Here is a 12149-nt window from a genome sequence, read left to right as displayed (position 1 = left end):
GTCCTGTGCACTGATTACTCTCACAGTATGGCAGAGCTCTTCCGTGGAAGAAAAGAGATGGGTCACAGAAAGAGGCTTCTAGCTGGGGGTGGGCATGGAGATGAAAAATAATATCCTTAATGAAGATAACGATGATGGAGGGAAAAAGGCCGAGAACGCAGAGTGAAAGCAAGAAAGAGACCAACCCCAAGATAAGCTCCAGGGTGACAGAGAGGAACAAAACAGGAGATAGAAATAGTTGAACTGTGACAAGTTGCAGAGAGGAGAGAGAAACACTTCGCAGAAAGTGAGGAAGGCAGGTTTCAATGGAGGTGGCGGTCAGAAAGATTCCCAGTGAGAAGAAGGTACACGCGAAGGCCGTGGGTGACGGAGGGTGAGTGGGGGGCTATGGAAGGAACTCAGGGAAGCAGAGGGTGCTGAGCGCTGGGAGACGCCTCAGAGAAACAGGTGCTGCTGCCTCTGATGGCCCTGAGGTCCTGCCACCACCAGTCCCCAGAAAAGCAGTTTTTACCAGGCACCCACTGTCCACAGCGGAAACTCAAGGGGAATGCGGAGATGCGGTGCAGGAGAGGAAAGAAGGGTTCCAGAAACACCCTCACGAACAAGCAGCCAGAACTCTGATTTCTCACAGCACCAGGAAGCCTTCTCAGCCCACTGCGTAGGCTGCAGAGCTCCCCGCAGCTCCCCGCCATCCAGCCAGAGGCTTCTTGTCCCCTCGCTCTGCATTCACAGCTCGATCAGAGTTATAATTGGAGCCATAAGTCTCTATAGGCTCTTTTATTTGTGTTTTTCATGTGGGTTGGTATTGTTTCTTTTAATAGTCTGTACATTTCTCGACCGTGTCTGTTATATCTTTGCAGTATCCGTTCCAGGGCTCCCATTCTTTTGAGTATGTACAGCACTCTCTACTCCTTCCTTTTTTAGCCATTTCTACTTAAAAAGAATTCTCATGCTCATTAAACTTGATGCCATTCTCCTGGCCATGTCTCCTATTAAAAATTTCCTTTCTACTTGATAGTCTTTTATACCGCCCATTGCCTTTCATGGTGTGTTTATCATCTCGTGAAGAAAGAACAGGCATTTTATTCCCATTTTATAGATGAGGGTACTGAACCTCAGAGGCTTGCGTCAAATACTGAACTTGCCCTGCAGATTAAAATATCTTGTACATTTTGTACCAACGTATGGCACATAAGCCGATTTTAGGTGGTATGCCAGAGGTCATTTTTATTGGACAAGGTATGTATTTTGTTGTCACATATAAAGAAAAAGTAGTATACTAAACGGGTGTTGTCAGACTCATTATTGCTTGCAGTATTTTAATTAAATAAAATAAGTGTGTTGGTTTGAAGATAAATATTAAGGAAATAACAATAATCGAGGTGGTTCAAAGATATGGCAAAAATGAGAAGCAGGTTCCTGAATGAGTGATGTGTGGAAAATGCTGCTCGGCGTCAGCTCGGTACACAACGGCACTCAGTCCACGGGGCTTTGCTGCCTGCCCACAGCCCAGAGTCAGTGGAGTGACCAGTGCTCTGGGAGCGGAAGCACAGACTCTGCCAACGACCTCGAGCGAAGAGGAATCTCTGAAGCTGTCCGCTTGTCGGCGTGAAGGGAGGGTGGGTAATCTCTGGCTGCTGTGGGCAAAGCCAGGCAGCAGAGGGATATGTGCTGGGGGTACAGGAAGACGGGTGCACAGGAATCAGAGAACACCAGTCCCTGCCCTCACCCAGCTTTCGGAGTCATGGGAGGTGGAGGAGATGGATGGGAGACACAAAAAGAAACACAAAGCAATATAAACTCAGACCTCAGGACAGCTTGCCCAGAGCGCCATTCCTTAATGGCAGTGTTAGGAGCCATGAGTGGGGACAGGAGGTTTGCCTTACCTCCAGGAGGGTGTTTCTAGCGAGCATGGTATTAGAAGAGAGGCTTCCTCCTGCAGGGGCTTCCTTCATCCTTATGCCGGCCCATAAAGAATCCCCCAATCGAGTGGGCCCCTCTCCCCTTGGGGAAGGATCCTTTGCTAGCCCCCTCCTCAATGGCTCTTAATTTCCAAACTGGATGATTTCATCATTTCCTTCCAAACTCAGGTCTCCCTCCCTTCCCCCCTCAATCTCCGTTGAGCAGTTGCCGTCTCCCCAGCTGGCTTCCCATTGGAGAAACAGGTCTGCCTGTGAAATTGTAGCGTGTTGTCCTCCCAGCCTTCCCCCAGGTGGGAGAGAGGTGGGGAGGCAGAAGGGTGCCTTGCAAAGCCAGTTTTTACTACCACGAACTGGCAGCAATTTAGTAAGAGAGCAAACTGCCTACGTGCTGGTAGTAACCTCTTGCTCCCCCTGACTCTCCACTGAGACAACAGATTTCCTGGAAAGGGAGTTGGGGCCGTGAAGTATGTGTGACATTGAGGGGAGTGAATGGACTGGGGATGGGGGAGGTCTGTGTGCTCAGCTGGACACACAGATGCCGGAGCCTGCATTGCAACACGCTTTTGCTGTGGACTTGGGTGTCACCTGTAGGTTCAGCTTTTTTTGTTGTTGGGACTTGGGTGAAGCTGGTGCCCGTGGGGGGTAGAAGGCAAGCTGAGCGAGTGAGCTTGCTATTTCACACTGCCGGGGCCTTGCAAAAGCTGGCTGGGTCCCTTCCCGTCCTTTATTTGTTTGTCTTTGCCTGCTTCTCAGAGGCCTCAAGGGGGTGAGGGTGGAGGGAATGGGGAGATGAGATAATTGTAGGGGCCTGAACAAGCTTGCTCAGACACTATTGTGTGGCCAAGATCCATTGAAAGCGAGAGAGAGAGAGGTGTGGGTGCAAGATACATAGAGCGAGCGAGAGAGAGAGAGAGAGAGAGAGAGAGAGAGAGAGAGAGAGAGAGAGAGAGACCGACCCCTGGGAGGAGAGAGGAGAGGAAGAAAAAGCAAGTACAACAATTCTACAAGTGAACTGAAAGTTACTAAATGTGAAGTGAAGACTCAAAACCAAAAGTCTGTTAGAATTGAGGGGGGCTGGCGTTGGTGAGTGTGAGCAGTCTTTCCCCCAGTTGAGGGTCAGGGAGCAGGGGCTGCAGGGATTTCCTGGGAGGGGAGGGGCGTCTGTGGACAGATTTGGAATCAAGACGTCTGTTGCTGTTTCAGAAGCTTCTCCCATCAGAATAAGACGGGCTGTCGTTTGCCAGGGCTTGAAAGGTTTAGTTAACGATTCCAGAGTATCGGAGTATCGCCCAGCAGATATAGTTTTGTTCCTAGAAAGAAAACCTGCAGCAGGGAGGAGGGGGGTGGTCCCGACGAATAGAGGCAGTACCCCACTCCGATTTTTCACAGATGCTGTGCCCACCATGAAACCTTTTCAGAAAAGTCAGTTCTCTCCCGCTCTGACCTGCGGCAGATGCCTGGCTTCCTTGTGCCTGCTGCCTATCCTGTCCTGCCTTCATTCTCCAAGAAGTCTCAGGGAGCAGCACCCTGTCTGACTCTGTGTCTTGTCCTAGATGACCAGGAGGGTCTATCGGGTTCTGTCCAGATGCCGGATTGAGACTCTCTACTGGTGACACAGGGGACCCAGACACCTCACTGTGGGATTCTGGGAGGGAGTGAGGATCCTGACAGTGAGGACCAGGACAGAAGCTGTGGGAGCTGGGATGCTGGTAAAGAACCTGACATTCATGGAGCGGACTCTCCGGCAGGAATCCTATTGCTCCTTTGAGGTCGCTGTGGGAACGTCGCAATGGGCAGCCATTTGGATCTAGGCTGCGAAGTAATACTCAAGGGTCTATATTATCTCCTGGGCCTGACGGTCTTTGCAAGCCTGCTCTCTATAATTAATGAGGCCCTAGAGCAGGGGTCAGCACACTGCAGACCTCAGGCCAATTCTGGCCTCCATCTATTCTCGTAAATAAAATGTTATTGGAGCATAGCCACGCTCGTTGGTTTGAATATTGTCTTTGGCTGCTCAGAAGCTATAACGACAGAACTGAGTAGTTGTGACAGACCAGAAGAATTACTGAAAAAGTTCGTTGACCCCTGATCTAGAGAATCCCAGTGGAGAGATGCTTTGCTTAACACCCCTCCTTCAGATGCACTGGGTCCCAGCGTCCTGAACCCATCCAGACTTTCTACAACACCTTGATCTGAACAGCCTTTCAAAAGAGGAGGGAAAAAGTGTAATTCGTTTAATGAGTAGCACTTCCACCCAAGGCTTGGAACTCTGCGGTGATCTTTGTAAAACCCAGCCTCAGAGGCTGGGCAGGAAGGAGAGACCCAGTGGAGGAAAAGCATTGATTCCTTTCATTTCTCCCAGCCTGCCTCTGGAGAGCAGCACTTGCCCCTTGCTTCCCAGGGAATGACCAGCAGTTTGAGAAGAGAAGGCCTGGCTTACATACAGAAGTTCTCATCAGTGACGAGGGGGTGGAGGCTGTGCCTACTGTGCTTTCCGGAGATGGCCTCCATAATATCTCTGTCCCACATACCATTTCGCCATTCCCTTGAAGATGGGCTGGCTTGCTGACTGACAGAGTGTAGGGGAAGTGATGCTGTGAGACTTCGGGATGCCAAGAAGCCTTGCAACTTCCACCTGGCCTCCTGGAACACTCACTTTTGGGGTACTCCTTCTCGAAACCCACCACCTAGCTCAGCTGCCAGCTAGCAGCCAGCCTCGACTGCTGGCCAAGTGAGTCAGCAACGCTTTTGGATGTCGAGTTGACAGGCCTTGAGATGACCCAAGTCCCTGTATACTGTGACCACGAAAGAGCCCATGTGAAAATTACCCAGCTGAGCCTGGTCAGTCCACAGAACCACGAGAGATAATACAAACGGTTGTTTTAAGACCTAAGCTTTGGGGGTGGTTTGTTACCTATTAAGAGGTAACCAGAACAAGAGCAATGGCAGTGCAGGTTGTGAGGGACACAGGGGACGCAGGTGGCCACACACTTGGAAGTTAGCAGCAGATCTTTAATTAGAATTCTGTTTTCTTGGCTCCCCTGGGGTAGTGGAAAGGTGAGGGCTTGACATCTGGCTCTAGTATATTCTGGTGGGTAACTCTGGATGGGTCACTTAACCTCTCTGGCCTCATTTGACACTTATGAGAATTAAACGAAATAACTGTGAGAGTGTTTGCATAGACTTACTGCTTTTAATTCTGTTCCTTTTTCCCTCTTGTCACTGCTCTTGACTTCCTGTCGCCATGGCCATCAGACCAGCTGGACCTCCTGCTGAGAGTAGGCAGAGGTTCTGCACCCCCGTAGCTGGTTCCATGCCTTCTTCCAGGCCTCTGACAGCCACTGTGCTCCCCTATATCTTTCCTGTTACTCTTCAGTGTACTTCCTGGGGGTTCTGTGCACCCAGTTATCCCTTTCCTCCATCACGACATGCAGGGAACCACTCCCACGCCTTCCCACCAAACTCGGCGAAGTTTCTCTCGGTGAACCTACAAACCAGTTCCCAGTTTCACTAGAGGAAGGGGTGTGCGTGGTGCTTTCGTGACCTTGACCTTAGGAACTCGACCTCATTCTCCACTCCCGCACCTGTCAAAGGACACGGGCCCCTCCCCATGAGTTCACGGTAGGAATAACAGCACGACCATCCGCTGTCGAGGACCGCGTGCCGGCAGAGTGCTAAGGACTTCACCTTGATCATTTCATTTACTCTTTGCAGTAACCCCCTAAAATAGGTACCATTATTATCATCTCCATATTACAGATGAGAAAACTGAGGCTCAGCGAGGTGAAGTAACTTGCCCCAAATGACACAGGCAGTGAGTGAGTGGAGGAGCTGGACAGTTGGCCGCCGAGCCCTGTCTCTTAACTCCTCCACCAGCCTCCAGCATTCACATTCTCATTCGGACCCTTTTGTTTTGTGTCCTCTTCATTTGGTCACTTTAGAGTCATTCAACCCAATTCAGTAACTTTTAGAGGACAAGGCCATAAAAACGCGTAGGCTAACATCTAGGAAGAGGCATTGGTGAAGAAGTTCTGAAGACAAAGGTGATAATGGTGATCAATAATGATGATGGATCAAGTTGCTGGCCTAGTACTTGAAGCTCGTTTGGGAAATCGCCACAAAGCATGCAGCCCTGGCCTCTTAGTTAACCCAGAGCACATTTTCCATCTTTTTCACAGTGATACTCCTCAGATTTTCATTATGGGGTTTCCAACCAAGGAATTGGATCAGAAAAGATCTTTATGCTGTGTATTTTGATTCAAGACTCACCAAGGAGGAGCTGGCACTGGTCTGGGGCGATCCCAAGGTTATGGATAGAGAGTAGAGAATACGTCCTCTGCTCAGGCAACACTCGAATTCTTTTCTGCTTCTTTTTGAAACATTAACAAAATTCAGACAAAAACCTCTATAGTAAATTTTAGGTGTTACTCAAGATGTTTAATCATGATCCATGTGCATGACATTATATAACATCATATGACATGATTCCCTTTTAAAATTCCTCTTCTTCTATCATTAAAAAGGGATTCACCTTCATCAGTCATTAGGAAACTAAAAAATAAAGCCACAATAAAATAAAACTGCATATCCACCAGAATGAGTACATTTAAAAAGGATGGAAAAGGCCAAGTGTTGGCAAGAATGGAGAGTGAGTTGAATCCTCTCTGGGGGTTCCAAATTAGTCGCCCCAAGATGTGTCCCTGTGGTGTATGGATTATTTTGAGCTAAACCTTTGAGCTCAAGAGAAACCTTTGCTCCACACCCCCAGCTACCTAGGAAAATTTAAATTAGGGGCCTTGTCCATAATAAGAGTTATTACCAGAAATAACATTTTATGAACTATCTACAGGGCAGGGAAAACATCTAATTATCGAACATCTGCTCTTCTTATTGTTCTGTGAATTACCTCATTGTAATTATTCAGTCAGCTAAAAGAACCAGAAAGGGCGGGGGGACAGTTTCCCCTCCTCCACACCATAAATATTGTGATAAGAGTATAGACTTATACATCAACTTGGCAAAACTTTCTGGCTTTATCTACTAAAGCTGAACATATGTAAACCTCATGGCCCAGAAATTCCATACCTAAGTATAGACCCAACAGAAACGAGCACACATGCTCAGCAAATGACTTGTTCTGGGACATTCATGGCAACTGTGTTCATAAGAGTCAAAAACAGGAAACTATCCAAATGCCCATCAACAGAAGAACGGATAGATCATGGTGACTTCCTACCATGGAACGCTACCCAGCAATGAGAAAGAACCAAAAATTACATGCGAGAACATGGCTCATAGCGTTGAGCCAAAGAAGCCAGAGAGGACAAGACAGCATAGTGTACATTTTCATTTATATGTAATGCAAAAACAGGCAAAACTCATCGATGGTAGAAAAAGCCAGGATCATGGTTGCCCATGGAGAAGGGCGGGTAACAACTGGAAGTGAGCATAGAGGGGACTTCTGAGCAATGTTACTCTTTCTTCATCTGGATACTGGTTATGTGAGATGACCAACTGTGCATGTTTATCAAGTTTATGATGTGTGTACTTTATTGCACGTACATGACATTTCAATGAGATGTTTTTAAAAATATTTCTCTCTTCCTGATGATTTATGGAGAAAATCTCAGCTTGGGTCTGGCTTGTCTTAATACTTCTCTTAGGCTGGCTCATCTTTTGTTAAACCAGGGCTCGAATTAAATACCACCGTTTTGTTTCACTGTGTTTATTTTTATGGTTGCTATCTATATATGGCCATTAATACAGGTCTTCCATTTATGGTAATGCTATAAAGTGTCTTTTAAAAACAGCTTTAAGTCAAAAGAAAAAAAGGTGAATTGACTTACATTAAAAAAATATTATGTAAATAATAGTATAGGTGGTACTTAGTTACAGTAAACCTTGAAAGGGTGGAGTTGGTGAAATACTTTTCAAATGGAAAAAGGCTGGGATTAAGGGGACTGGAGAAAACCAGTTTCAGCCTGTCCTCATCTCTCCACAGGAGTCCTCACTGCCTGGCACGGACAGGCTCTCAGGCTTAAGGACATATCCTCAGCAGAGGACCCATGAGAAATGAAAAATGTGCTCCAGGAACAGTGGGCAAAGCAGGGACTGGGAGCAGAGGACCTGGGCTCACTCAACAAATAGTCATGTAGCCTTTGTGTTCCAGGCACTGTTCTAGGCCCTGGACCTTCAGTAATGAGTAAAATGGAGCCTCCCTCCACTTCTCTATGCAGCTGATGGAGGATGTTCTGTGAGTGAAGCCTTCCTGGAGGAGAGACCTGAACCTCATGGTGGTTAGGAAAAGACTTAAAGAAGATGGGGCTTTGGTGGTGATGGTGATGATGATGATGATGTGTGTGTGTGTTTCTCCACGTGACAGGCAGGGGGTGGCAAAACTGACTATTAATCAGGGAACGAGGAGAAAGGAATTGGGGAGTGGTCTTTAGACTCATTAGAAAGAGAAATCTCATTGAATACTTTGCATTGGTCAAATTAGCCTCACTTTGCCTGCTCATCTCCAGGGTTCTTGGCTCAGAGATCAAGAACTTTAAACAGAAGTAGAGAGAATGAATCTCAAACGTTAGGTGAGTAGCTGAATAAATGAGAAAATTCCTTTCCTGTGCTCTCAATACATTCATCACAACCTTTCATCCCCAGCAAGCGGGGCATTGCAATGGAGACTGAGAATGGGGGGCTCTGCCAGGAGTATTTTTAGAGATGGCACTTTTCATTCATTCATTCACTCAGTATATTTATTGAGTGCCTACTGGATGTCAGACACTATATTTTAGACCCATGTCCTGACCAATATGGTAGCTACTAGCCACAAGTGGCATTAAGCATTTGAATTTTGGCTGGTTCAAATTGAAATGTGCTGTAAGCATAAAATATCTATCAAAGCTTGAGGATTTAGTATAAAAAAAGGAATATTAAATCTCTCAGAAATTTTTAATATTCATTGCACATTGAAATGATAATTTGAATGTATTGGGTTAAATAAAGTATATAATTAAAATGGGTTCCATCCATTTATTTTTACTAAATTTTAATGTGGCTACTAGAAAACTGAGAATTGTACCTGTGGCTCACATTTGCGGTTTGCATCAGATTTTCATTGGTCAGTGTCACAGTGGACACTGTCCTTACTCTGAAGGAGCTCATACTCTAGTGAGACCAACGGAAACAGATGGTACCAGGCAGGAACAAGATGCCAGGGCACACCCAGGAGGAGTGACCAGCAACATCCCCATGCCTGTCACATCTGCACTAGACACAGTTCTAGTGATTGCCAGAAGACCAGCTCTATTTCACTTGTCTTCTCAAACATGGGCGCTGTACCCACCGCCACCAAATGAAGCCAAACCTCCATACGAGTCAGCTGGATTTCCTGCCAGTCTCTCCCCTCCCTCCCCCACCCCCACCCCCAAGCATTCTGCTCGCTGAGAGGACTTTCTGTCTCCAACCTCCCCTTCCCATTTCCTTGTCCTTGCTTTCTTCGCTCTCTCTGCTCTGGGTGTCCTTGCTACCCCTACATTTCCCTTGGTAGACTTCTAAGATTTAATTTCAAGTCTCGTTTACCCATGAAACCCCCACCATATCTCCATCTAAATATTTCTCCTCTTCGAAGCCTCTGACCACCAGTTATGTGTTCATCTTACCAAACTCTCCCTTATAACATTGTTAGTTTTTTAAAATCAGGAACTTACTTTCCTGGGCATCTAGTTCATCTTCCGGAACAGGTAGCCACTGGGTAAGTAGCTGTTGAGTTGAATCAAATGGCTCTGATCCTAAAGGTAGGCAGAGCTGGAGGAGAGAGCTCTGGTGGGGAGGAAGGGTGCCACAGAGGTAGAGTAAAGCACCACCTAACGGCGGGGATATGTTCTGAGAAACGTGTGCTTAGGCTGTTGTTTCTTAGTTGTGGGAACAGCATAGAATGTACTTAACCTATTGCTCTTAGGCTACAAACTTGTACAGCATGTTACTGTATAAAAACAACATGAGACATAATCAAGCCCAAGAGAAAGTGATGCAATCAAGACACTTGGTAAACACAAGATGGATGAGGCTGCTGCCGTGTAACACCATATACTGTTTTACGGTGCATTGATAATGATACAAAATATGGCATAGTAAATACGTAAACCAGAAACGTAGCCGTTCACCATCATTATCAAGTATGGACTACACAGAATTGTGCTTGCTTTACTTTTACAGGACTGGCAGCGCAGGTGTGTTTACACCGGCATCACCACAAACATGTGAGTAACGCGTTGGCCTAAGACATTACAATGGCTGTTAAGCCTCTAGGTGATAGGAATGTTTCAGCTCCACTGTAACCTCACGGGACCACCTTTGTACATGCAGTCCCTTGTTGACAAAAATGTCCTTATGTGGCACATGACTGTACTGAGAAATTACACCTGGGCTGGAGGCAGCTTCATGGTCCATCCCTCACCAAGAGAATTTCTCTGACAAGAGTCTTTGTTTGGTTCACAACCCAGGGTGATGGGTGATAATTAAGGCAAGTCCAGCTGGAATGCTGGGGGGATGGGGACGGCTTGGACACATGACTCAGTAAATTGAACAGAACAATAGAGGGAGGCCATCCTTGTCCATCTGCATGATTGGAGAGAGCTATACATGACTTTACTCCAGGGTATTCTTGAACAACTGGCAGGTTGATCTGACCTCTGCAAGCCTGGTGGAGGTGGATCTGGGCTCTCTCCTGCCGCAAATGCCTCCAGATCTGTGGGTGGAGAGCCCAGGTCGCTAAAAGATTACCTTTTCTTTTTTTTGTGGGGTCGGGGGAGGGCAGAGTAGGTGGAGAGGAAGGGAGCAGGTTTCTCGGTGTCCAGAGATTGCATTTCTGATACTTACATATCACCAGATGCTCTCAGGGTTGGGAACCTGTATTGGTCACCAAGGGAAGGGTGGGGGGCTGTTGGGGCTAGGTGGGTCTGTAGGACATGAACCTCCTCCAGACTCACTTGACGCCAAAGTCACTGTCCCAAGCAACGTGTGTAGGGGTGGGGCGGTGAAAACCGAGGGTGGTGAGAGTCCTGTGGAAGTGAAATCTACTTGAAGGTCAAGACCATGCCTTTTCTACTTTGCATTCCCGCAGCAGTTAGCCCAGTGCCCGCCACGGGGGAAGCGCGCAAAGTAAGTCCTTGAGAATTGAACAGAACGGGAGACAAAAGCACCCACTCTTCTTCACTCCCGCGCCGGCCCCACTCCCCCAAGTGATTCTTATTCTCCGGGAGTCAGGGAGCCCGGGGTAGAAGGGTGTGAACCGACCGAGGCCAGGGGGAGTAGAGGAGCTACAGAGCAAGTGACCAAGTGGGAGTGGGCGTGCACGCACGCATAGGCGGGCGCGCGGGAGTGTCAGGGGAAGGGGTGGTCTCCAAAAGGGGAGGGAAGAAGGCAGGGGGCGGGGAGAAGCAGGGCTTTTTAGGACCGGCTACGGCCGCAGGGGAGGAGAAAGAAGCCGAGGAGGCGGCTCCCGCGCTCTCAAGGCTGTGCCACCTGCCGGTTCGCTCGCTGCGGTCGCGCTCACCATCGCCAACATGCTGCCGAGACTGGGCGGCCCCGCGCTGCCGCTGCTTCTGCCGCCGCTGCTGCTGCTGCTGCTGGGCGCAGGCGTGAGCGCCGAGGTGCTGTTCCGCTGCCCGCCCTGCACGGCGGAGCGCGTGGCCGCCTGCGAGACCACGCCGACCCGGTCCGGGGCGCCCTGCACCGAGCTGGTGCGGGAGCCGGGCTGCGGCTGCTGCTCTGTGTGCGCCCGGCTGGAGGGCGAGGCGTGCGGCGTCTACACCCCGCGCTGCGCCCAGGGGCTGCGCTGCTATCCCCACCCGGACTCCGAGCTGCCTCTGCAGGCGCTTGTCCAGGGCGCCGGCACTTGCGAGAAGCGCCGCGACGCGGACTATGGCGCCAGCTCGGAGCAGGTTGCAGGTAACTCGGGCCGGGACAACTAGTTGGGAGAAACTTGGAGGGCAGCGGGGGATGGCGGGGGTGGGGGGCGCTAGGCTGGCGTCCCCTCTGCAGCCAAGGAGGGTGCGGCAGGCCCTCAGAGACCGTTTAGATCGGAGTCATTTGACCAAGTCCGGGGGGACTGTTGGGAGGGGAATCCGAAAGTCAGGCCCGGGGAGGGTCTTGGAGTTCGAGCGCGCGGAGGAGCCTGGCTACTAATTTATGGGGATAAATGGGGAGAGGAAAGGCCCCTGTTAT

At 48.9% G+C, this 12149-nt stretch overlaps 1 protein-coding gene across 1 annotated transcript in view; it reads left to right on the top strand.

Moving 5' to 3' along the window:
- Positions 1-11386: 11386 nt before the first annotated feature.
- The window catches only part of IGFBP2 (insulin like growth factor binding protein 2), a 24664-nt gene continuing 23901 nt past the window's right edge, over positions 11387-12149 (top strand). The window contains exon 1 of the mRNA XM_006906736.3: positions 11387-11873. Within this exon, the coding sequence (XP_006906798.1) occupies positions 11489-11873 (385 nt within the window). The 5' untranslated portion in view covers positions 11387-11488. The remainder of the gene's footprint in view (positions 11874-12149) is intronic.

Source organism: Pteropus alecto, unplaced genomic scaffold, assembly GCF_000325575.1.
Source record: "Pteropus alecto unplaced genomic scaffold, ASM32557v1 scaffold110, whole genome shotgun sequence".
NCBI classification, from domain to species: domain Eukaryota; kingdom Metazoa; phylum Chordata; class Mammalia; order Chiroptera; family Pteropodidae; genus Pteropus; species Pteropus alecto.
This window is presented reverse-complemented; position numbering and strand designations above follow the sequence as displayed.